This window comes from Nerophis ophidion, linkage group LG04 (genome assembly GCF_033978795.1).
Source record: "Nerophis ophidion isolate RoL-2023_Sa linkage group LG04, RoL_Noph_v1.0, whole genome shotgun sequence".
NCBI classification, from domain to species: Eukaryota; Metazoa; Chordata; class Actinopteri; order Syngnathiformes; family Syngnathidae; genus Nerophis; species Nerophis ophidion.
In genome coordinates this window covers 74,790,198-74,817,757 of record NC_084614.1, presented here as the reverse complement: position 1 = coordinate 74,817,757, position 27,560 = coordinate 74,790,198, and the positions used below count along the sequence as shown (strand labels likewise).

Here is a 27,560-nt window from a genome sequence, read left to right as displayed (position 1 = left end):
TCAAAATTCTAAAAATTAATCTTAATCAGGAAAAACTACTAATGATGTTCCATAAATTCTTCTTTTATTTTTTTCCAAAAGATTCGAATTAGCTAGTTTTTCTCTTCATTTTTTTCGGTTGAATTTAGAATTTAAAAGAGTGGAAATTTGGAGATAAACTATGTTTCAAAATTTAATCTAAATTTTTTTTTTTTTCGTGTTTTCTCCTCGTTTAAACCGTTCAATTGTTTTTTTCATCATTTATTCTCTACAAAAAATCTTCCGTAAAAGGAAAAAAAATGTACGACGGAATGACGGACAGAAATACCCATTTTTTTTATACATATAGATTTATTTATTAAAGGTAAATTGAGAAAATTGGCTTTTTCTGGCAATTTATTTAAATAAGTGTGTATCAAACTGGTAGCCCTTCGCATTAATCAGTACCCAAGAAGTAGTTCTTGGTTTCAAAAAGGTTGGTGACCCCTGGTATATAATATATACTACTATATTATATTATCTAACAAATCCCAATTACATAAGTCTTGTTACTCATTGTATTTCTTTTGAAGATTATTTTTAATAAATATGACCCCTAAAGGGACAAGCAGTAGGAAATGGATGGATGGATGGAGGTTTTATGTTGAATCACTGTCATGAGTTTAGTATAAATGTCAAGTGGCTATCTTCATGTACACTAAAATCTTACTCCTGTGACTCAAACAAGTCAATGTGGCTCAGAAACTTTGTTTTAATAAATACCAGTTTATTTCACAAAACAAAATAAAATATACACAGTAGCTATTGGAGTAGTTCAATTGATTGATCAGATTTAGAGTTAAAAAAAGCCAGAAAAGTACGTTTATCATGAAATAATTACAAAATTCTAATGACACTGATTTGGTGGAATGGCCCACATATTACTATTATGAATATTCTTACAGCAAACTTTAAGGACTATTTAATAGTCTGCGGGCTATAGAGCGTTTTCCGTTCGGGCTCCAGTACTCTGGAATGCCCTCCCGGTAACAGTTCGAGATGCTACCTCAGTAGAAGCATTTAAGTCTCACCTTAAAACTCACCTGTATACTCTAGCCTTTAAATAGACCTCCTTTTTAGACCAGTTGATCTGCCGCTTCTTTTCTTTCTCCTATGTCCCCCCCTCCCTTGTGGAGGGGGTCCGGTCCGATGACCATGGATGAAGTACTGGCTGTCCAGAGTCGAGACCCAGGATGGACCGCTCGTCGGGACCCAGGATGGACCGCTCGCCTGTATCGATTGGGGACATCTCTACGCTGCTGATCCGCCTCCGCTTGAGATGGTCTCCTGTGGACGGGACTCTCGCTGCTGTCTTGGATCCGCTTTGGACTGAACTCTCGCGGCTGTGTTGGAGCCACTATGGATTGAACTTTCGCAGTATCATGTTAGACCCGCTCGACATCCATTGCTTCCGGTCCCCTGGGGGGGGGGGGTTGCCCACATCTGAGGTCCTCTCCAAGGTTTCTCATAGTCAGCATTGTCACTGGCGTCTCACTGGATGTGAATTCTCCCTGCCCACTGGGTGTGAGTTTTCCTTGCCCTTTTGTGGGTTCTTCCGAGGATGTCGTAGTCGTAATGATTTGTGCAGTCCTTTGAGACATTTGTGATTTAGGGCTATATAAATAAACATTGATTGATTGAGTAAAGACGGCCCACCTTTCATGTATGTATTATTCCATAATAACAAAGTCACACTTAATCATTAAATAACTGATAAAAGCCAATTTACTATTTGGAAAAATCTTAATTTTACTAAAAATAAAAACCTTGATTGTGATAACGTCACCTCACAGGATTATTCCAAAACAATCCATTTCTTTCAGGCATTACAGGTGACTGCGGGTGTCGCCCCCTCCAGGTCACCAGACACACTGCAGTCTTTAGTGATCACAAAGAAGTGGTCTTTGTCTCTCGTTACTGTAAGTCCAGAGTCAACACCGCTGAATGTAAGGCCTGTGCGTACTCTGTGAACACAGACATGCTTTCAGCCACGTGAGATTTTTCAGGCACTTAAAGCGGGCAACTAAACTTTTTGGGGGAATTTTCCCTATCATTCACAATTAGTATGACAGAAGATGGATGTATTTTTTTAATGCATTATATCTAATTTGTAAATAAAAGTCCTCTTACAATGGAGTTAAAGGGAGGTCCTCTATTCCGCTATTAAAGCCCTTCAAATAACCAAAAAGCGCCAACAATACTCCATGTACATTTTGGGACCTGAATATTAACCAAATATGAGTGATATTGTTATTATAAGCACTGAAACACACAAATTATTTCTCGAGGGGCTGTGATCACAGAGAGGTAACTTGCTTGTGCTGCTATTGTAGGAGCCTAAATGCTGTTTAAGTTCATTTACATTGTATGGAAGGTGCTTTATGTTTACTCAGCCAAAATCGGGACTATTTACTTTATTTGCATGCTTAGAATAATTATAAAGTACACTTTGTTTGTAATTATTACATTCGTCTAAATCATTTGATGACCTAACTTCTTAATTGCATGTATGGCGGAAGGATCTGTGTTGTAAGATAGTGTTGGACACAATGTATTGTTGGTAATGGCCGTCAGGTATGGAGGGAATCGAGCCACACAGTTTTTTGACCTGACTCTTACTTTTTCTAACTCTTTCTTACTGTAACAAACTCGCTTTATTTTGCCATTCATTTGTTCCCACATCGTTATTGACGTTTTTGAAGGATTAAGTTGACAAGTAAACTATACAAAACGAACGTTTGTTGATGCCGCAGCAAGCGGAGCACTCCCGTACAAAGGCAAAACCCAGTAACTCAATTTTGGTCAAAACTGAGCTGATAATAATTCTGGAGTTCCTAGGTGTTATGCTTTACATTAGTGTATGCGATATTGTAATTTGTTCCGTAAGTAAGCTGTTACGCGCATGGCAGGACCTAGCAACTACCACATAACCGCGTAGATACAACAGAAAAACCTAGTATCTCAAGGGACCAATCGGAGCTTCTTTGTCAGTTGCCTTATTGTCTTTAATGAGACATTTGCACGAATGGGGGCCGACGGTCAACCTGATTATGTGATATTAAGGCACGAGGGGATATTTGGAAGATTGGCCCAGGACGTTGCAAGCAACTTCATTAAATGTATTGTTCTTGATTCTTCCCCTTGCATACTCCTTTGGGCAGATAACTGTGGAGGTCAAAATAAAAACCGGACGCTGTACACGGCTCTTGTCCAATGTGCAAACGCAGAGTGGGGCCCACCCGAGATTGTGATAACATAATCTGGAGAAAGGGCACACGTTCATAAGAGCAGATTCAATCCATGGCTCAATCGGCAAGAAAATGAAAGCTCAAGAAAACATCTACACGTTTGATGACTTTGTAGACCTTTGTAAGACAGCATCAAGATAGATTGGTTTTCCTTTGTTTTCTCAAAATCAGCTAGAAGTGAGTTGCTAGGTTTTGCCTTTGGACGGGAGAGCAGGAGAAAGTAGAGGAGCGTCAAGCTAAGGCTTCATTAGGAATCTATATTGACATCATCGGCTGGTCAGCTGCTTTCACGCCTCGGAGCTCATGAAAGTTTATTCTAGATCATAATGCCTCTTAACATGAAAGAAGAATGTTAAAGACATAATCTGACGAGTCGGTCAAGTTTGGCTTCCAATTAAGACCCTGAAATGGCGAAAAAGACACGAAAAAACCCTTGGTTCCACCACCCCTTTTTTCTTTGCGAGAATTATGAGTCATTCTTCAAGATCTTCTTGATCTTGAATCTTTTATAAGTCATTCTTCATCTAAACAGGAATATAACATCCATTCCAGAGACAGCAGACAATGTACATTAAGTCCATCCATCCATCTTCTTCCACTTATCTGAGGTCGGGTCGCGAGGGAGCAGCCTAAGCAGGGAAGCCCAGACTTCCCTCTCCCTAGCCACTTCATCCAGCTCCTCCCGGAGGATCCTGAGGCGTTCCCAGGCCAGCTGGGAGACATAGTCCGGTTGAACGTGCCCTAAACACCTCCCGAGGGAAGCGTTCCGGTGGCATCCTGACCAGATGCCTGAACCACCTCATCTGGCTCCTCCCGGTGTGGAGAAGCAGTGGGTTTACTTTGAGCTCCTCCCGGATGGCAGAGCTTCTCACCCTATCTCTAAGGGAGAGCCCCGCCACCCTGCAGAGGAAACTAATTTCGGCCGCTTGTACCTGTGATCTTGTCCTTTCGGTCATAATGAATAATAGTGAATAATTTGGCACTGAACACCACAAAAACCAAGGAACTCATCTTTGACTTCAGGAAAAACACTGCAGACCCCACCCCCCTCTACATCAATGGCGAGGAGGTGGAGAGAGTCAGCTCCTTCAAGTTCCTCGGCACCCTTATATCTGCTGACCTGTCCTGAACCCAAAATACAACTGTGGTCATCCGGAAGGCCCAGCGGAGACTCCATTTCCTAAGGGTGCTGAGGAAGAACAGACTGGACAGGCAGCTGATGGTGACCTGCTATCGCTCGGCTGTCGAGAGCCTGCTGACGTACTGCGTAACAGTGTGGTACGCCAGCTGCACTGAAGCGGACAAACAGGCGATTCAGAGGGTCATAAAGTCTGCACAAAAAATCATCGGCTGTCCCCTGCCCTCCCTGAAGGACTTACACAACTCCCGTTGCCCCAACAGAGCAAAAAACATTACCAAGGACAGCACACACCCTGGCTTCCACCTGTTCGACTTGCTACCATCAGGCAGGCGCTACAGGTGCATCAGAGCCAGAACAAACAGGCTCAGAGACAGCTTCTTTCCCAAAGCTGTCACCATGTTGAACTTTAACTTAAAATAATAATAATTCACCCCTGTTCAATATCCTGCCCTAATACCCTACTGTGCAATACTACTCTTCGAGTGCAATACGTCCGACACTGATTGTTATTTATTACTTCGGTACGCCTGTCTTGCTCTGTATATTGTACAGTATTTTGCATTTTGTACTTCTATAGTGTTTTGTATATTGTACAGGATTGGGTATTATTTTTATTGGATAGTAGTCTGTTTATTTCAATTGTTAGTTTTTCCTTTTTACCTCTTATGTCATTTATTTCACCCCATATTTGTTCCCACTACCGCACCTTAAGTTGGAGTCTTTAATCTCGTTATATGCAAATATAATGACAATAAAGTTCATTCTATTCTATAACCCCAAACCTCATGACCATAGGTGAGGATGGGAACATAGATCGACCGGTAAATTGAGAGCTTTGCCTTCCAGCTCAGCTCCTTTTTCATCACAAGTATAGTAAGTGATGTTTTATTATGTCTGTTGGCACTCATGAAGTCTGGAGTGAGTAAAAATCAGTGAGGTTGTAGAAGAAAAAGCAAAGGTTGCGATGCATATGTGAAATTAATGTGCCGCACATGCTTAAAATTATCAAAATAAGTAAACATGAGATGTTATTATAAATGTGCCCGTTACTACATTACATATATACATATAGTGTGGATGTAAAACCTTGATGGAGGTTTTTGGATATTTTTCAAGCGCTTTATAGACTCCCGTAGGCTCCAATGTAAGCGGACGTCTGATCGCATGTATTTTACGATATAGAATGCATAAAAAAATTCAAATATATATGTGCTTCTCTTACATAAAGATTGTGAATGATAGGCAAAATTCCCCAAAAAGTGCAGTTCCCCTTTAAGTCTGTACCTTTGGGATTGTTGTGGAAGATGCAGTTGTTGGCGCACGAGTCCGGGTGCGAGTCCCAGAAGGAGGACGCGCAGCAGCAAAGGGGAGGAAAGTCCAGCTTCTTGTCGGACATTTTCTGCTTCAGTTGAGCCCTCAAGGCCTCCACATACCTGCGCACGAACAAGTGATGAAGTATCACACGTTCTAAAGCAACATTCAGTGTCGCAGCGGCTTCTAAATAGGAGAGAATATAATTGAACTCTTCAGATCACCTGGTGGTTACTTTGGTCTTCTCCGACCTTTTCGTTCTTTCCATCTCGGCGGCTCTCTCCTCCTCCTCCAGCTTGAGGCGCTCCAGAATGAGCACCTCTCTCTCCTCCAGCCGCTGTCTGACCTGAGTGAGCTGCCGTGTTCGCTCCAGCCGACGCTCCTCTTCCAGGCGAGCCTTCTCCTTCCCCGCTTTCAACCTTTGAGGGGAAAAAAGACGCAAACATTTGAACGGAGGCAATGCAAAATCAGCTTCTGACTGATAGTTAACTGTGCACGTAAAAAAAGCCCTTATTTGAATTCATGCAATCAAAAATAGGTTTTCTTTATTTTCATGACTATTTACATTGTAGATTGTCACAGAAGGCATCAAAACTATGAATAAGCACATGTGGAGTTATGTACTTAAAAAAAAAAGTGAAATAACTGAAAACATGTTTTGTATTCTAGTTTCTTCAAAATAGCCACCCTTTGCTCTGATTACTGCTTTGCACACTCTTGGAATTCTCTCGTTGAGCTTCAAGAAATGGTTTTCACTTCACAGGTGTACTTGAAGCTCATCAAAAACAGCAGGAGGTCCATCGTCTGGCGATGGTTTGGCTTCAAGTGGGAATATTTCGAACAGACAACCGTAATATGTCAAGTGTGGGGCAAAAGCGTTGCTACAAAAAGTAGCATTATTGCTAATCATTTGAAAAGTCACCTGCTAGAGCAGGCCTGGGCAATTATTTTTGACTCGGGGGACCAAATTTATTTTTAAGAACACTAATATAAAACTTCACAATAATGTCTGATTAAATGCTAAAAACGTAATGACAGATCGCCTTAAAAAACAGAATCGAACGTTACATTTTTTACTGAATGAGACACCCAGAATGTACATGAAAATAAAGAATGTGGGATTTACAATATTAATTATGAATGATAAAATACTAAATATTGACAACATATGAACCTCACACCCCCTCTCGACCGACATATTTTACAATCAAGTGAAATGCAACAAATATGAAACAAACAGCGAAATATGAACGTGAAAAAACTAAAAAACCCGCCTACAATCTGATGTATCACGAAGCTTTAGAACTTTGTTGTAAAAATCTCCTTCCGTGTCAGTCCCTGACCTCCGCATTTCAGGCTGCCTGCTCTGGAAACACTCTGTGGGAACGCTCCCCGCCCACACTGCTTGGTGCCTCGTCTGAGCTGCTGTGACTTAGATAACCACAGTAACTAATTAGACGACCATAGTAACTAGTATATCATGCAAAAGTGCAGATTCCAACCATAGAAATACTTTGTATAGTTCAAGACTTACGGTATTTTAAAAACATCACTGCACATCATAATGGTAGCTACAGTTTCCATCTTAAAGAGCTAGAAAAATTATTTGGGAATGTCTGGCGGGCCAGATTAAAAAGCTCAACGGGCCACATTTGGCCCCCGGGCCCTAATTTGCCCAGGTCTGTGCTAGAGGATAAAGAGTATAGCTCGGCATAGCTCGGTTGGTAGAGCGGCTGTGCCAGCAACTTGAGGGTTGCAGGTTCGATTCCCGCTTCCGCCATCCTAGTCACTGCTGTTGTGTCCTTGGGCAAGACACTTTACCCACCTGCTCCCAGTGCCACCCACACTGGTTTAAATGTAACTTTGATATTGGGTTTCACTATGTAAAGCGCTTTGAGTCGCTACAGAAAAGCGCTATATAAATATACTTCACTTCACTACTCCGCATGTCAACATCTCCATTCGGTGCCACAAAAACAAAATGCAGAGGCAACCATTACCACGTTAACACCGTATGAAAAAAATTATGAACGACATAAGGAGATAACGTCCGCAGTAACCACATAGCGATTTGATTTCCTATTATGCAGCTCATTTTTATTTGAAACTTACTGAAATATCTTGTGTGACATCATGCACAAAAGTGCACTTTATTTGTTTTAAACTATTGTAGTGGCGTTCTGTACAAAAAGTGGACTTTAATTTAGTGTTGTTTTGATAAGTCATCTTAGTGACATCATCCACAAAAGTGCACTCATAGCACTTTAGTGAAGTGAAGTGAATTATATTTATATAGCGCTTTTTGTCTAGTGACTCAAAGCGCTTTACATAGTGAAACCCAATATCTAATTTTTACATTTAAACCAGTGTGGATGGCGCTGGGAGCAGGTGGGTAAAGTGGCTTGCCCAAGGACACAATGGCAGTGACAAGGATGGCGGAAGCGGGGATCGAACCGGCAACCCTCAAGTTCTACGCTCTACCAACCAAGCTATACCGCCCCGTTTAAAATGTTTTAAAATGTCTCTGACAATCTTGCACTTTCTGTTTTGAAATGACATGTTTGTGCCACTGCTTAATAACTGTTTAATAAATACAGTTTTGGTCAATTGACTTAGTTGTGATTTCCCTCTCTGCATGAAAGTTTAAAATGAGCATGTATTAATGCAGTATGAACTAGAATGTTTTAATGTAGACACATTGATTATATGCATCAAATGTTATTTCAAGGCTAAAGCAAAATATCGAGATATATATTGTGTATATATTGTGACATGGCCTTAAAATATCAAGATATTAAAAAAGGCCATATCGCCCAGCCCTACCTGCAACCCTCAAGTTTCTGGCACAGCCGCTTTACCCACCACGCCATGCTGCCCACATAGCTCATAGGACACATTCTGGGTTTAGGAAAAAACCCAGACAAAACTGCTTGTAACTTCTGTTAGGAATGTCGTAGAGACATGAAACAAAAACCTCTATGTAGGTCTGACTTAGACCAGGGCTTGGCTCGCGGGGGCAGCAGCCAAAGGCGGACCCGACCAACGCTGCTTGCAGCTTTAATTTATTCTTGGTGTTGGGTTTTAGCAAATAAATTTCCCCCAAAAATTCGACTTATACTCCAGTGCGACTTATATGTTTTTTTCCTTCATTATTATGCATTTTCGGCAGGTGCGACTTTTACTCCGAAAAATACGGTACCAGTCGCTCACCCACCCAACCCCTCCGTCGTCATGACATTGCTGGTTTCACGAGCAGACGAGCATGTTCGGCAGCGCGCACACACGCAGTACTTCCAAGTAGACAGAAAAGGGAGAATGGATGCATTTTGACCTGAACACTTAAATATAAAGGTGAAGTTATAAGTGTTTTAGCTACTTCCAAAGTACTATTCCCCGCCTCCATGGCGACAAATAAACTAAGTTTCTTACAAGTAACATTATCACTGCAGGACGAGGAATAGCTAAACATGCTTCAGTACACCGGCGTCACAATAGGTGGATCTACACCTGACAACCACTGTAATGATACCAAGTACAGTGGCGTCTCTAGTCAGTACTACCAGCCCTTTGAGACACTCGTGATTTAGGGCTATATAAATAAACATTGATTGATTGATTATCCTGAGCACTCAAATAGAGGAGTGGTGCAAGTAAAGAGTGAGTGTAGCTGCTGGTGAATACACAGTCTTGGTGCTTGTACTGTACAGCCCAATTATTGCGACTGTATAAAAGCAAAGAACGAGTCACATATGTGCGCAGGAAGAATATGTCATCTGAGGAAGGACAGGTCACTTGTCTTCCTTTTCATTCAGTTCTTTCCATTCCCTCGCGTTAGGCTGATCACTCTTAAGGGCAAGAAAATGAAAGTAAAACTATAGTAAAATGTTGAAAGAGTAAAAATCTAACGCTGGTTGAAGGTTTGGTTCAAGCCGCTCGAAGTCTGCAACCATCATGAAGGTTTAAGATGGTAACTTTGAACATGTCAAATTGTCAGTAATTGTCAGTAATAACTAAAGATGTGTTGTGATCTGCTTCCCGGATCACATTCTTATTTTGGTTTTTGAGTCCTTTTGTGTTTTCTAATTGTTTTGGACTCTTCCGGTTCCGAGTTTGTTTGTGCACTTCCTTATTTATCTTGTTACCATGGTTTCGCATTTGTTCCACCTGCTCTTGTTTTTAACGCGCACCTGTGATTAGTTTTTACCTCCTCCCATGCTAGCGCTTTGTTTTGCCGTTTGTGCCTAGTGCAAGTTTTTCTGTTTATATTCTGTTCTTTAGTTTTAATAAATCATTACTTCTTACCTTACGCTGTGTCCAAGCCCCATATGCATCTTGGAAGAGCACCACCCGCATCATGATGCCCCGTAGTCGCAACAAGATGTCCGATAATATCGGACTGCCGTTATTATCGACCGATAAATGTTTGGAAATCTAATATCGGAAATTATCGGTATTGGTTTCAAAAAGTAAGATTTTTTACTTTTTAAAACGCCGCTGTACGGATTGGTACACAGACGTAGGAAGAAATACAGAGCGCCAAAAAACCTTAAAGGCTGCGTGCGGGCCCAATCACATAATATCTATGGCTTTTCACACACACAAGTGAATGCAAGCATACTTGGTCAACAGCCATACATGTCACACTGAGGGTGACCGTCTAAACAACTTTAACACTGTGAACCCACACCAAACAAGAATGACAAACACATTTCGGGAGAACATCCGCACCGTAACACAACAGAACAAATACCCAGAAACCCCTGCAGCACTAACTCTTCCGGGACCTACAATATACACCCCCGCTACCTTCTAACCCCACTCACCCCACCTCAACCTCCTCATGCTCTCTCAGGGAGAGCATGTCCCAAATTCCAAGCTGCTGTTTTGAGGCATGTTAAAAAAATAATGCACTTTGTGACTTCAATAATAAATATGGCAGCGCCATGTTGGCATTTTTTCCCATAACTTGAGTTGATTTATTTTGGAAAACCTTGTTACATTGTTGAATGCATCCAGCGGGGCATCACAACAAAATTAGGCATGATAATGTGTTAATTCCACGACTGTATATATCAGTATCGGTTGATATCGGAATCGGCAATTAAGAGTTGGACAAAATCTGAATATCGGCAAAAAAGCCATTTTCGGACATCTCTAGTTATAACCAAGCAGAGTAGTGGTCTTGTTACTGACACTTTCTGTCTCTGCCGTCCTTTTTCCAGCGTGCAAGGCAGGCACAGAAATAAAAGCAATTATTGTGTTATTTTACTGCTATTGTTGATCACGGCTGATTATCTTGTAGTGTACCTAACGTTTTGTCTGGGTCACCTGTCAGTCTTCTTCAGGTGTTTCCTGTGCTGCTTGCTCTGTTTCACTCGCTCCCTGTCGGCACTCATGAAGCGGCGGCGCTGCGTCAGGAAGTGAGACTGCTGCTGTGAGAGGAGACGTACGCTCACATGAGAGGTATGGCCATTTGAGCGAGGTTATCAATACCTGTCTCCTCAATGTCTCCTGGTCCTGCAGAGGCCACACGACCTTCGGGACTCCGGCGCTGGGCTTGAGATCAGGCTCAGGCTGGCCCTGCAACAAGCCAACACATGAGCTTTTGACACTTTGGCCATTTTGATATGTTCATATATATGCAAAAATTAAAAAACAAAAATATTCCTGAAAGACAGCGTCTTCTGCAGTGGACATATATATCTTGTTTTCTTAGCTCGGTTGGTAGAGCGGCCGTGCCAGCAACTTAAGGGGTTGCAGGTTCGATTCCCGCTTCCGCCATCCTAGTCACTGCCGTTGTGTCCTTGGGCAAGACACTTTACCCACCTGCTCCCAGTGCCACCCACACTGATTTAAATGTAACTTAGATATTGGGTTTCACTATGTAAAAACGCTTTGAGTCATTAGAGAAAAGCGCTATATAAATATAATTCACTTCACTTCACTTACGAGTCTCCTTTGCAATGCAGTTGCGCTTCCAAGACATTAGATGGCAGTACAGTATAGGCCAGCTATGGTATGTTGTCTAACTAGGAAGTCCAATGTGTTAGGTTGCTCCCTGCAAAGTTTTTATACTGTAAGAATTGTGCTTATTAAACACAAGCTGTTTAGTTGTAGTTTTCATTACCGAATTTAGAGCTTTTCCAGGAAGTGTTGTGTTGCGCCCTACAAAGTGTTACTACATTAAGTAATGTATTGTGCTAAATACATACACACCAGCTGTTTGATTATAACACTCATCTTAGTTTAGTTTTCATTACCAAATGTGGAGGCAAACTATTAAGTTGCTTTTTCCAGGAAGCGGAATGCGTTATGTTGCGCTCCACAAAATGTTCATACTGTTAATATTGTGCTTATTACAAACCGGCTGTTTGATTGTAACATTCATCTTAGTTTAGTCTCTATTACCAAATTTAAAGACGAACTATGAAGTTGCTTTTTCCAGAAAGCTGAATGTGTTATGTTGCGCTCTACAAAGTCTTATACTGTAAATACTATGCTTATTACACACCAGCTGATTGATTGTAATATTCATCTTACTTAGGTCTTAATTTAGAGGTTAACTATGAAGTTGATTGATTGTAATATTCATCTTACTTAAGTCTTAATTTAGAGGTTAACTATGAAGTTGCTTATTCCAGGAAGATCACTTCACTTCACAAGATGAATGTGTTATGTTGTGACCTACAACGTGTTATAATGTAAATATTATGCTTATTACACACCAGCTGTTTGATTGTTATATTCATGTTCGTTTAGCTTTTATTACCAAATTTGGAGGTTAACAAGGAAGTATCTTTTTCCAGGAAACTGCACGTTAGGTTGCACCCTACAAAGTGTTTATACTGTAAATATTATGCTTATTACACACCAGCTGTTTGATTGTAATATTCATCTTAGTTTAGTCTTCATTACCAATTTTAGTGGCTAACTAGGAAGTTGCTTATTCCAGGAAGTTGAATGTGTTCTTTTGCGCCCTACAAAGTATTTATACTCTAAATACTACGCTTACTACATACACACCAGCTGCTTGATAGTAAAATTAATATTTGTATAGTTTTCATTACCAAATTTGGAAGTTAACAAGGAAGTATCTTTTTCCAGGACACTGAACGTGTTACGTTGCGCCCTAGAAAGTGCTTATACTGAAAATATTTCGCTTATTACACACCAGCTGTTTGATTGTAATATTCATCTCAGTTTAGTTGACAAGGAAGTATCTTTTCTCAGGAAGCTGAATGTTATGTTGTGCCCTACAAATTTTGTATACTGTAAGTATTAATAAATGATAACTGGGTTGTACTTGTATAGCGCTTTTCTACCTTCAAGGTACTCAAAAGTCTTTGACACTACTTCCACATTTACCCATTCACACACACATTCATGCACTGATGTAGGGAGCTGCCATGCAAGGCGCTAACCAGCACCCATCAGAAGCAAGGGTGAAGTGTCTTGCTCAGGACACAACGGACGTGACGAGGTTGGTACTAGGTGGGAATTGAACGAGGGACCCTCGGGTTGCGCACGGCCACTCTCCCACTGCACCACGCCGCCCCCCTTATTGCACACGAGCTGTTTGATTGTAACATTCATCTTAGTTGTAGTTTTCATTACCAAATTTAGAGGCAAACTAGAAAGTGGCTTTTCTAGGAAGTTCAATGTGTTATGTTGCGCCCTACAAAGTGTTTATACTGTAAGTGTTGTGCTCATTGCACACCAGTTGTTTGTTTGTAACATCCACCTTAGTTGTAGTTTTCATTACCAAATGTGTAGGTGTTGAAATCTCCGTGTAAAATCGCTAATGCTAATAGTTGCCTGTCTATGGCAATTCCCATGTAAATTAGCATAAAGCTAGTACATTTTGGAGGAGTGAAGCCTTACTTTACATTCGAAGGTTTTCTACCAAGCATACTTGCTTATTAGCCTAAGTTAAAAATTGCAACATTACTTACAGGGAGTTTGGCTGAGTCTGCCTTGAGCGCCGCTTGAGTGAATGTTTAAGTGAGCCGGTGTTTAGTCCGCAACCGGACGTGCAACAAAAGGTATCGAAATATGGCACCGTTTGATTTAACATGAATTGAAACCTTATAGTACCAACAGAATTTGGTCGGTGCCTTTAAAAATACCATTTTCAGTACCCATCCCGACTTGTGATGAGTACTGATTGTGTCGTAAACACCGGAAGAAGATTAGCAGAAGATGAATGAAGAAAAGGGAATGTAATCTTGTCGGTTGGTTGTTAGTGCGTAAACACACCACAACACGTCCACTTCTGCTCGCCGGCTGCCGAACGAGAGGACATTTGTGTTCTTCTCTGACGACCGGCAAATGATCTCTGCCGCCTTCCTCTTCCTCCTGAATGTGGTCATCATCCTGCAGGGCGTCAGATTTAGCCAAGTCACAACTTTTTGTCTTAATGGGAAGTGTTTTGGGGGTTTTTTTAGACTCACATGTCTGCTTAGCGATAAGTTCCAGCTGTCTGCTGGCAGCTGTGACGTCCCCTCGTCACACAGGCTGGTCCCGCGGGCCGCCAGTCTAAGTCTGATCTGCCTCGCTCCGTCACGCAGCTGCAAACATGGCAGACATGCGTTCGTCACTGTGGCATTGGTCCCCAAAAAAAAATCAGCCAAGAGCGCGCTGCAACAATCCTCGCAGGCTGGGAGACGCTGATAAGGACCCTCTTGTCTGACAGAGGACAGCAACAATAAAGGTCAAACATGTCCTAAAAACAACTGCAAATGTTGTTCCAGCTTCCAAGGAGCTTAGTTAAAAACCATTTGGATGCTGAATGTACAAACCCTGTTTCCATATGAGTTGGGAAATTGTGTTGGATGTAAATATAAACGGAATACAATAATTAGCAAATCATTTTCAACCCATATTCAGTAGAATATGCTACAAAGACAATATATTTGATGTTCAAACTGATAAACTTTTTTTTTGTGCAAATAATCATTAACTTTAGAATTTGATGCCAGTAACACGTGACAATTAAGTTGGGAAAGGTGGCAATAAATACTGATAAAGTTGAGGAATGCTCATCAAACACTTATTTGAAACATCCCACAGGTGTGCAGGCTAATTGGGAACAGGTGGGTGCCATGATCGGGTATAAAAACAGCTTCCCAAAAAATGCTCAGTCTTTCACAAGAAAGGTTTGGGCGAGGTACACCCCTTTGTCCTAAACTGCGTGAGCAAATAGTCAAACAGTTTAAGAACAACGTTTCTGAAAGTGCAATTGCAAGAAATTTGGGGATTTCAACATCTACGGTCCATAATATCATCAAAAGGTTGAGAGAATCTGGAGAAATCACTGCACGTAAGCGGCATGACCGGAAACCAACATTGAATGACTGTGACCTTTGATCCCTCAGACGGCACTGAATCAAAAACCGACCTCAATCTCTAAAGGATATCACCACATGGTCTCAGGAATACTCCAGAAAACCACTGTCACTAAATACAGTTTGTCGCAACATCTGTAAGTGCAAGTTAAAGGCCTACTGAAATGAGATTTTCTTATTAAAACGGGAATAGCAGGTCCATTCTATGTGTCATACTTGATCATTTCGCGATATTGCCATATTTTTGCTGAAAGGATTTCGTAGAGAAAATCGACAATAAAGTTCGCCCCTTTTGGTACTTCCTGAAAAAGCCTCGCCTTTACCGGAAGTCGCAGACGATGATGTCGCAAGTGTGGGGGCTCCTCACATATTCACATTGATTTTAATGTGAGCCTCCAACAAAAACGGTTATTCGGACCGAGAAAACGACAATTTCCCCATTAGTTTGAGCGAGGATGAAAGATTTGTGTTTGAGGATATTGATAGCGACAGACTAGAAAAAAAATAAAAATTAAATTAAAAAAAACGAGTTAAGAAAAACAAAAAACGCGATTGCATTGGGACGTATTCCGATGTTTGTAAACACATTTACTAGGATAATTCTGGGAAATCCCTTATCTTTCTATTGTGTTGCTGGTGTTTTAGTGAGTTTAATATTACCTGATAGTCGGAGGTGTTTGTCCACCGGTGTTTTGACTTTTTAACCACAATTTTCTCACCGAAACCTGCTTTTTGACATTCGGTTGGGATCCATGTCTGCTTGACCGCGCTCTGATCCATAGTAACGTTTCAGCTCCGGGAATTTTAAACAAGGAATCACCATGTGTTTGTGTGGCTAAAGGCTAAATCTTCCCAACTCCATCTTTCTACTGTGACTTCTCCAATATTAATTGAACAAATTGCAAAATATTCAGCAACACAGATCTCCAAAATACTGTGTAATTATGCCGTTAAAGCAGACGACTTTTACCTGTGTGTTTGCGTAGCGCTCATACTTCCTAAAAACCCGTGACATCCTGCGTACACGTCATCATTACACGACGTTTCCAAGACGAAACTCCCGGGAAATTTAAAATTGTAATTTAGTAAACTAAAAAGGCCGTATTGGCATGTGTTGCAATGTTAATATTTCATCATTGATAAATAAACTATCAGACTGCGTGGTGTGTAGTAGTGGGTTTCAGTAGGAGGCTTTTAAAGCTCTACTATGCAAAGTAAAGCAATTTATCCACAACATCCAGAAACGCCGCCGGCTGGTCTGGGCCCGAGATCCTCTAAGATGGACTGATGGTGGAAAAGTGGTCTGTGGTCTGACGAGTCCACATTTCAAATTGTTTTTGGAAATATTCGACATCGTGTCATCCGGACCAAAGGGGAAGCAAACCATCCAGACTGTTATCGACGCAAAGTTCAAAAACCAGCATCTGCGATGGTATGGTGGTGCATTAGTGCCCAAGGCATGGGTAACTTACACATCTGTAAAGGCACCATTAATGCTGAAAGGTACATACAGGTTTTGGAACAAAATATGCTGCCATCCAAGCGCCGTCTTTTTAATGGACGCCCCTGCTTATTTCAGCAAGACAATGCCAAGTCACATTCAGCACGTGTTACAACAGCGTGGCTTCGTAAAAAAAGAGTGCAGGTACTTTCCTGGCCCGCCTGCAGTCCAGACCTGTCTCCCATCAAAAATGTGTGGCGCATTATGAAGCGTAAAATACGACAGCAGAGACCCCGGACTGTTGAACGACTGAAGCTCTACATAAAACAAGAATGGGAAAGAATTCCACTTTCAAAGCTTCAACAATTAGTTTAGTCAGTTCCCAAACGTTTATTGAGTGTTGTTAAAAGAAAAGGTGATGTAACGCAGTGGTGAACATGCCCTTTCCCAACTACTTTGGCAGCCATGAAATTATAAGTTAATTATTATTTGCAAAAAAAAATAAAGTTTACGAGTTTGAACATCAAATATCTTGTCTTTGTAGTTCATTCAATTGAATATGGGTTGAAAAGGATTAGCAAATCATTGTATTCTGTTTTTATTTACATCTAACACAATTTTCCAACTCATATGGAAACGGAGTTTGTAGCTCAACATTTAGATTTTAGAATAATAATACTTACCGTCGGGAGTTTTAACACAATCATTATTACCTTTATCGTTACATCCCTAATGATCATTATTTGGGTACAGTTGCATACTGTACATAATCCTTGCTCCTTTTTGCACACTCTGCTGTTTATAGAATTAATCTGGGTCTACTGGTCCACTTAGCTGCTGTGAAACTTGAATTTCCCCAGTGGGCAACTAAGAAAAGGCTTATTCTGTTCTTTATTTTTAAATATCACATACCATATTTTCGGACTTTAAGGCGCACTGTGGGTCATTTCAGATCTATTTTCATACAAAAGTTGCTTCAAAGGAGTCATATTATTGATTTTTTTCTTTTTTTGATTTTTTTCTAAATGTAAAACACTTCCTTGTGGTCCACATGACATGTAATGGTGGTTATTTAGTCCAAATGTTGCATAGATTATGTTTTAGAGACCATCTTCAAGTTGCTTTCGTACAGTCGCTTCAGGATGCGCCGTTTTACGGGCGGTCTTATTTACGTGGCTCACCTTCGACAGCGTCTTCTCCCTGTCATCTGTGTTGTAGCGGTGTAGCGTGCAAGGACGGGAGTGGAAGAAGTGTCAAAAGACGGAGTTAACTGTTTTAATGACATTCAGACTTTACTTCAATCAATAACAGAGTAGCATCTCCTCATCCGGAAAAAACAACACCAGAAATGTATCCCGTGAAAAACCGTTCGACTGGAAATCTAATAACGAAAGTTCCTTGGGTGAATAATATAAACTCACCACACTGGTAGTTTTTAGCGCTTCCATAGAGTATATAAGCTACTTTAGAAATGATTAGATTAGAAATGGCAACAGTGGAGGATGAGTGCCCCATAACAAGAAGATAGAGAAAAAGAAGAATATTATCAACTCTGGGATCGGCACGGACTACAAAGGCAGAGAGCAGGCACATTTTCTGGACTTATGCAGATCCCAAATACAGTTTAGCAGGTGCCAGAAGGTAAGAAAAGTTGGTTTTGCATAATATTGCGAAACAAAACGCCCAATAAAATGTCTGCTAATGGGTGTGATTTTGTGGTCCTTATACACACACCATACTAACACTCGTATGTTGAAGAGTACATCCGACTACTGTATCCGTAACGCGCCGACAATCCATCAAGCGGTGCGGCGACAATGTTCTATATTCTCAATGGAACATACAAAGTTTTGGTGTTGCTTGCTGGCATCTGATTGCAGTTTACATGTATTTCTTATGTGTGACTGCCATCAACTGGTTATACTTATCACTACACCATGTACCAAATAAAATAGCTTTAATGTTGGCAAGCACACCAAAATTATTCTGTACGTTAAGCGCACCGGGTTATAAGGCGCAGTGTCGATTTTTGAGAAAATAAAGGATTTGAAGTGCGCCTCATAGTCCGAAAAATACAGTATTGTCCGTTTTTTTCTTCTTCTTCAAAAACACAGATCACCTGGCGGGGTGAGGTGACTTTGAGTACTTGTGTCTTTATTCATGCTTGAACAATACACAAGCCTCCAGCTAGGTGGCAGCAGAGCTGGACTTCATCAACAGGCTGAGCAGGGACCACACAAAGCCACAAATACAGTAAAGTATATATCTACTGAAGACATATGATATTCCATTGTAACCACATGTAAGGATAATAGATAAATCATAAAATATCAATAAAGAATGACATTTGAGATCCATGTACCTCACTCATGTCCGTCTCCCTTTGAGTCCACTGGAGGTGGTGATGTTGTTTCGGGATTCTCTTGTCAACCTGTGGTTTTAAAAGCTGCTGTTATTGTTTTTCAAAAGCACATAGACACTTTATTGACATCTAAGAGTGCCGTCACCCTTGTTGAACGGTAGGTACACTGGTCCAGACCAAACATGTAACATGCACCGCAGCAAAGGCCCATCAAAAGACGGCGGTATTGTCACAAATATATACCAATTTTTAAAATATACCGCTATTAACTGTAATACCGGTATACCGCCCACTTCACACAGGTAGTCCTCTCGTTTGGTGCTAGACTGTGATCAATTTCCTTTATTTAACCAGGTGAAGACCCATTCAGGTTAAAATCTATTTTTCAAGAGCGACCTGCCCAAGAGGGTGGCACAAACAAACAATAATAACTACAACAAGAAATTACAACAGAACAACAGCAGTCATCGCAAAACAAGTAAAAAATAATGTAAAACGATTAAGTAATAATTCAATTTAAAAGCAACATCGTTTCCCAAGAGAACTGGTTTCTCTATCTTTTAAAAAGGACCTAAACTCCCCCAAAGTGATCAATTCTGGTAGCCTCAGATCTTTCTGGATGTCATTCCATGACCAAGGAGCAGCATACCTGAATGCTCTTTTTCCCAAGTTCTGTGTTGGCTCTAGGAACCAACATGTGGAAGATATCCTGTGAGCGTAGGCTGTAATGACTGGAGTCTACACCCAAAGGAACACAGATAGGTGGGGACAAGTCCAAGAAGACATACATATATATACATACATATATATATATATATATATATATATATATATATATATATATATATATATATATACATACATATATATATATATATATACATACATATATATATATATATATATATACATACATACATATATATATATATATATATACATACATATATATATATATATATATATATATATATATATATATACATACATATATATATATATATATATATATATATATATATATACATACATATATATATATATATATACATACACATACATACATATATATATATATACATACATATATATATACATACATATATATATATATATATATATATATATATATATATATATATATATATATATATATATATATATATTGGATTATCCAGAGAATAGTGCTCGATAAATGATAAATGATAAATGGGTTGTACTTGTATAGCGATACCGTGGTAGAGCGCAATATGTAGATGTGGGAAAAATCACAAGACTACTTCATCTCTACAGAACTGTTTCATGAGGGGTTCCCTCAATCATCAGGAGATTTAAATGGAAATTTTCAGGAGATTTATAAACCATTGTATGTGAATGCTTCCATTAAAATCTCCTGATGATTGAGGGAACCCCTCATGAAACAATTCTGTAGAGATGAAGTAGTGTATATATATATATATATATATATATATATATATATATATATATATATATATATATATATATATATATATATAAATGGGTTGTTCTTGTATAGCGCTTTTCTACCTTCAAGGTACTCAAAGCGCTTTGACACTACTTCCACATTTACCCATTCACACACTGATGGAGGGAGCTGCCATGCAAAGCGCCAACCAGCACCCATCAGGAGCAAGGGTGAAGTGTCTTGCTCAGGACACAACAGACGTGACGAGGTTGGTTCTAGGTGGGATTTGAACCAGTGACCCTCGGGTTGCGCACGGCCACTCTCCCACTGCGCCACGCCGTCCCTATATATATATATATATATATATATATATATATATATATATATATATACATACATACATATATACATACATACATATATATATAAATTATCCATCGAGAAGGTCTTTGGGCAGTTAAAGATGGACAGTTTGCCTTTTTTTCTCTCTGGCACTCATCGAGGGTGGACGCTCCCCTTTCCTCTCCCTTATCTCTCCTGCTTGCTTCTTTGTCGTGTCTTAACTTTCTTTTTGCCTCTTTTTGCACTGCTCTCCAAATCTAAAAATTGAAACTATCTAACTGGCCTCAACAAAATTGACACGATCTTGGGTTTGGGGGTACCTGCTGTCGGGACGAAGCGGTTGTTGCTGGACACACAAGGGACTCTTTGGAGAAGGACTACCGCGTGCCTGGCGACCCTTTTCTGTCGAGGATATGAAGATATCTACCTATTCGGAATTATGACAACAGGACATCTGCTGATTGGAGTAAGCGTTGCTCTGGTTTGTCAACAAATTGGAAGTTGCTGGCAGTTTTCAAAGTACCCCAAAAGCTGCCACAAATGATTAGAGGATGCGGGAAGAACTGTGGATCACATCGGACTGTCTACCCCGTAGTTTTTGAGGACCAGTCATAGACAATTTAGAGTGAAAAGCCAATTTTATTTTCACCCGCATACAAAACATTCTAACTTGGATTGTTTCCCTGGCTTCGAGACTCTCCCGAAGGACAGTGCAGCGAAGACACAACAAACTCCCTTCTTGTCTCTCATTGACACACAACTGTTGTTGTTGACTTTGGACTAGCGGCTGCACAATACATCAAGGCCGCGGAACAGAGACACACTACAGGCTTACACAAACACATCCACAAAAATATACGCCACACATACACACTCTACCCCCCCAACCCAACGCCCTCGACGGAAATCCCATAGGGGTGATGAATGGATGGTCAGCGCCTGAGAGCTGCGGCGTACCATCATAACCCCGAACTCCCTTCCCTTTTTTGCTAGATATCTCGAGATGTACGTTGTAATATGTATATGTGCTTTGCTATGGAGGTTTTTTCCCACTCCAGACTGGGCCCTCTTAGGATCCCAGTCGAGATTGTATTTTTTTACTCATCCTTCCCCAGCGTTTACTTTTTTCCCATCTTTTACGGGGCGCCTTATAGCGACCCATCAGCGTTCCTGTTCTGTAACCCTGTACACTGTTTGTTTTTGTCTAATCTTGAACGGGTTTGTGCTGAAAACAAAGTTTTGTTGTACTTGTCCAATGAAAATAAAGATCCATCCATCTATCTATTTAAAGTACAGTGATGGACGAGTTTTCCACAACCAGTAAATGTGATGTACGGTGTCTAGTTTTTTCAAGAAAGTTCCAGGTGCAATTAGTAAAAGCAAGTCTCCATAATCAAATAAATGAATAAAGGTGGACGAGATCAACGGTTTCCTAACTTTTAGAGAAAAAAAATCTTATTTCTAAAAAAGAAACCTAATTTAATTTTAAAATTAGGCACAAGCGTTTCTGTGTGTGCTTTATAAGATAATCTCTCATCAATATTAATTCCTCAGTACTTACATGTTGTGACCAACTCAAGCTCGACCCAATGAGTAGTCAATATTTTAGGGATGTTCAATGGCAGCCGTTTGCCATTTGAGAATAACATCACCTTAGATTTGTCGGCATTTAGCACTGGCCTAAGTTGGGTCAGCTGGGACTTAACAACATCAAAAGCAGACTGCAAAAGTTCAAATGTTTGCACTGCAGAGGGGGATGAACAACATATGACCGCATCATCCGCATAGAAATGGAACGCCGCATTCTGATAGTTTATTACAAAAGATTGTTCATGTAAATGGAGAACAACAGCGGTCCTAATATGGAACCCTGTGGCACGCCCTTCAACACAGGGAGGAAAGATGAAAAAGACCCAGCAAACTGGACACATTGTGTTCTATCAGAAAGGTCATTAGAAAACCAGTTAACAGCATGCCCAGATTTGCCAATTCTGCGCAATCTATCTGCTAAAATCATATGGTTGACCGTGTCAAACGCCTTTGACAGGTCCACAAATAGAGCTGCACAATATTTTTTGCAGTCCAACGCTCCAACAATGTCATTCACAACTTTAATGGCAGTGGTTATTGTGCTGTGACGTTTCCTAAAGCCTGACCGATGTTCTGATAGAAGACCGTGGTTGTCTAAAAATTCTTTAAGTTGTTTGCTAACAAACTTTTTAAGAACTTTCACTAAAATACATAATTTAGAGATGGGCCTGCAGTCAACAGCTGTGGGATCCCCTCCTTTCAACAAAGGTAAAACTGACCAAACTAACCCTATAATGCAAAAAGACAAGTTGTTTTTTTGTTGTTTTTTTTAAAAAAGGTCCCAATTTTAACGCCCTACTTTGCAGTCAAAATAAAAAAAAATTATTTTATAAACCTTTATTTATAAATTGCAACATTTACAAACAATTGGGAAATAATTATAATCAAAATAAGTACAAAAACAGAATAAAACAGCGCCAGGAGGTTGTACACTCAATAAAGTAATTAAAATAGAATGCAATATATATATATATATATATATATATATATATATAACAAAGTGCAAAGCCACAGGGTCACACAAATTCAGTAAATAATTTAAATTTGGAACACAGCATCATCGTTTTCACAGCTTTTTGTTTGTTCGAGGTAGAGAGTGTTTTAATGTAGAGTTCTAATTATTTTTTAAGAGGCACAAAAAAACAGGTCGGGTATTGAGAAACTTACATTTATGAATATAAAACTTAGCCACAATCAGCACCTCCTATTCCGAGTCCATGGTTCTCGCCTGGAAAATGGTGGAGTGCTATCTCCGGGTTGGGGAGGAGACCCTGCCCCAAGTGGAGGAGTTCAAGTACCTCGGAGTCTTGTTCACGAGTGAGGGAAGAGTGGATTGTGAGATTGACAGGCGGATCGGTGCGGCGTCTTCAGTAATGTGGACGCTGTATCGATCCGTTGTGGTGAAGAAGGAGCTGAGCCGGAAGACAAAGCTTTCAATTTACCGGTCGATCTACGTTCCCATCCTCACCTATGGTCATGAGCTTTGGGTCATGACCGAAAGGACAAGATCACGGGTACAAGCGGCTGAAATGAGCTTCCTCCGGCGGGGCTCTCCCTTAGAGATAGGGTGAGAAGCTCTGCCATCCGGGAGGAGCTCAAAGTAAAGCCGCTGCTCCTCCACATCGAGAGGAGCCAGATGAGGTGGTTCGGGCATCTGGTCAGGATGCCACCTGAACGCCTCCCTAGGGAGGTGTTTAGGGCACGTCCAACCGGTAGGAGGCCACGACGAAGACCCAGGACACGTTGGGAAGACTATCTCTCCCGGCCGGCCTGGGAACGCCTCGGGATCCCCCGGGAGGAGCTGGACGAAGTGGCTGGGGAGAGGGAAGTCTGGGCTTCTCTGCTTAGGCTGTTGCCCCCGCGACCCGACCACGGATAAGCGGAAGAAGATGGATGAATGGATCTTTTCCAATTATTTTTTTCACACAGTGTACAAACCCCGTTTCCATATGAGTTGGGAAATTGTGTTAGATGTAAATATAAACGGAATACAATGATTTTCAAATCCTTTTCAACCCATATTCAATTGAATGCACTACAAAGACAAGATATTTGATGTTCAAACTCATAAACTTTATTTTTTTTTTCCAAATAATAATTAACTTAGAATTTCATGGCTGCAACACGTGCCAAAGTAGTTGGGAAAGGGCATGTTCACCACTGTGTTACATCACCTTTTCTTTTAACAACACTCAAACGTTTGGGAACTGAGAAAACTAATTGTTAAAATTTGAAAGTGGAATTCTTTCTCATTCTTGTTTCATGTAGAGCTTTAGTCGTTCAACAGTCCGGGGTCTCCGCTGTCGTATTTTACGCTTCATAATGCGCCACACATTTTCGATGGGAGACAGGTCTGGACTGCAGGTGGCCCAGGAAAGTACCCGCACTCTTTTACTACGAAACCACGCTGTTGTAACATGTGGCTTGGCATTGTCTTGCTGAAATAAGCAGGGGCGTCCATGATAACGTTGCTTGGATGACAACATATGTTGCTCCAAAACCTGTATGGATCATTCAGCATTAATGGTGCCTTCACAGATGTGCAAGTTACCCATGCCTTGGGCACTAATACACCCCCATACCATCACAGATGCTGGCTTTTGAACTTTGCGCCTTTGACAATCCAGATGGTTATTTTCCTCTTTGTTCCGGAGGACACCACGTCCACAGTTTCCAAATATAATTTGAAATGTGGACTCGTCAGACCACAGAACACTTTTCCACTTTGCATCAGTCCATCTTAGATGAGCTCGGGCCCAGCGAAGCCAGCGGCGTTCCTTGGTGTTGTTGATAAATGGGTTTTGCTTTGCATAGCAGAGTTTTAACTTGCACTTACAGATGTAGCAACCAACTGTAGTTACTGACAGTGGTTTTATGAAGTGTTTTCTTGAGTCTATGTGGTGATATCCTTTACACACTGATGTCTGTTTTGGATGCAGTACCGCCTGGGGGGTCAAAGGTCTGTAATATCATCGCTTACGTGCAGTGATTTCTCCAGATTCTCAGAATCTTTTGATGATTTTACGGACCGTAGATGGTAAAATCCCTAAATTCCTTGCAATTGTTCGTTGAGAAATGTTGTTCTAAAACTGTTCGACAATTTTCTTACAAATTGGTGACCCTCGCCCCATCCTTAGAATTTCATGGAAGCTGCTTTTATACCCAATCATGGCACCCACCTGTTCCCAATTAGCCTGCACACCTGTGGGATGTTCCATATAAGTGTTTGATGAGCATTCCTCAACTTTATCAGTATTTATTGCCACCTTTCCCAGCTTCTTTGTCACGTGTTGATGGCATCAGATTCTAAATTTAATGATTATTTGCACAAAAAAACATGTTTATCAGTTTGAACATCAAATATGTTGTCTTTGTAGTGCATTCAATTGAATATGGGTTGAAAATGATTTGCAAATCATTCTATTCAGTTTATTTTTTACATCTAACACATAGGGACGGCGTGGCGCAGTGGGGAGAGTGGCCGTGCGCAACCCGAGGGTCCCTGGTTCAAATCCCACCTAGTACCAACCTCGCCACGTCCGTTGTGTCCTGAGTAAGACACTTCACCCTTGCTCCTGATGGGTGCTGGTTGGCGCCTTGCATGGCAGCTCCCTCCATCAGTGTGTGAATGTGTGTGTGAATGGGAAAATGTGGAAGTAGTGTCAAAGCGCTTTGAGTACCTTGAAGGTAGAAAAGCGCTATACAAGTACAACCCATTTATTTATTTATCATTTATTTCCCGACTCATATGGAAACGGGGTTTGTAAATCCAAATAGCACATCTTAACCACCACGTTGCTACAATAAAAAACAAAGGAAAATATATAAAGTGGTACTGTTTTTATAGTATATATATATATATATATATATATATATATATATATATATATATATATATATATATATATATATACACACATATATATATATATATTAGGCTTCACGGTGGCAGAGGGGTTAGGGCGTCTGCCTCACAATACGAAGGTCCTGCAGTCCTGGGTTCAAATCCAGGCTCGGGATCTTTCTGTGTGGAGTTTGCATGTTCTCCCCGTGAATGCGTGGGTTCCCTCCGGGTACTCCGGTTTCCTCCCACTTCCAAAGACATGCACCTGGGGATAGGTTGATTGGCAACACTAAATTGGCCCTAGTGTGTGAACGTGAGTGTGAGTGTTGTCTGTCTATCTGTGTTGGCCCTGCGATGAGGTGGCGACTTGTCCAGGGTGTACCCCGCCTTCCGCCCGATTGTAGCTGAGATAGGCGCCAGCGCCCCCCGCGACCCCAATAGGGAATAAGCGGTAGAAAATGGATGGATGGATAAAACAAAGCACAAATGTGTCATGAATATTATCCAGGATGACGCGACAGATGTTGCCATAGTGATCGAGGCAAAGAATCGTTTACATACCCCGGATTGTGTGTCCTGGCACTTGCGGATGACCGCCACACGATGGCGCACATCCTCTTGAAACCTACGAAGCCTGACTTCGCGTTCCCTCATTCTGTCTGCCTGGAGCTCGTCTGTGTAAGAGGCCAAGTCCTGAGAAATAATAACAGTGAGGTTTATGGAAGCCAACACAACAGCAGTATTTTTTGAACACGAAAGTGGTCCCTGTGTGAAAGAAAGGCGCTCTTTTGAACTACGGACGAGCCTTACGACAAGCTAGCTCGCTTTAAGCTCCAGCAGTGACTCACACACGGGTTCTCCTCGAAGTCCTGGCCGTCCTCCACCCAGGCTCCCACCGCCACCACAGTCTGGTTCCTCTCGGCCATCACCTTGTTGCTTCCATGCACTTTTCTCCGCCGCCTGGGAGATTTGTCCCCAACCGTTTTCGCTGGGCGAGCAAACATGTCCGCTAACTGATAATCCTTTCTCGGGATTTATCGTTGTCCTTGTCTTTAAAACATAAATGTTTTTAGCTGGAATAAAAATGAACGTTGATTTGTTATCGCACTAAAAGTAGATACAATTATTTTTCGTCAAAGACGTTAAAAACCGATTTGAGTTTCGCTCACCTGTCTTGTACTTGACGATCAGGCAGCTCAGTAGTACAATACCGCCCCCTCTGGTACGGAGGGGGAATGCAGCGCACCCCTTTGACTACGTCAGGACATACTTGCCAACCTTAAAACCTCTGATTTCAGGATTGACAATATTTATGACAAATTTGTGCTTTGCTTTAAAGATGTGATTTTTGGTTTTACACTGTATGAAAAAAAATCTGAAAAGGAATTCTACCTTTGCAACCTCATTATTTTATTGGCTAAGTTTTATATTCACAAATGTAAGTTTCTTAATACCCGACCGATCTTTTGTGCCTTTTAAAAAAGATTTGGAAC

The 27,560-nt window shown here is 40.9% G+C and overlaps 1 protein-coding gene across 2 annotated transcripts; it reads right to left on the bottom strand.

Annotated features, from left to right (window-relative positions):
• Positions 1 to 1,725: 1,725 nt before the first annotated feature.
• ccdc15 (coiled-coil domain containing 15) lies at positions 1,726 to 27,341 on the bottom strand. Of its 2 annotated transcripts, XM_061899034.1 has the most exons (11): positions 27,237 to 27,341; positions 26,916 to 27,140; positions 26,629 to 26,760; positions 18,866 to 18,934; positions 14,169 to 14,285; positions 13,975 to 14,091; positions 11,212 to 11,298; positions 11,047 to 11,150; positions 5,943 to 6,137; positions 5,692 to 5,840; positions 1,726 to 1,982 (listed from the first exon to the last, which is right to left on the bottom strand). In XM_061899034.1, the coding sequence occupies exons 2-11, from the start codon at positions 27,069 to 27,071 to the stop codon at positions 1,933 to 1,935; spliced, it is 1,176 nt and encodes a 391-aa protein (XP_061755018.1). In that variant the 5' UTR covers positions 27,072 to 27,140; positions 27,237 to 27,341; the 3' UTR covers positions 1,726 to 1,932. The 2 variants fall into 2 exon arrangements, with proteins under 2 accessions (XP_061755018.1, XP_061755019.1); XM_061899035.1 differs by lacking the exon at positions 27,237 to 27,341 and having other exon boundaries at positions 11,047 to 11,147; positions 26,916 to 27,230.
• Positions 27,342 to 27,560: the final 219 nt, after the last annotated feature.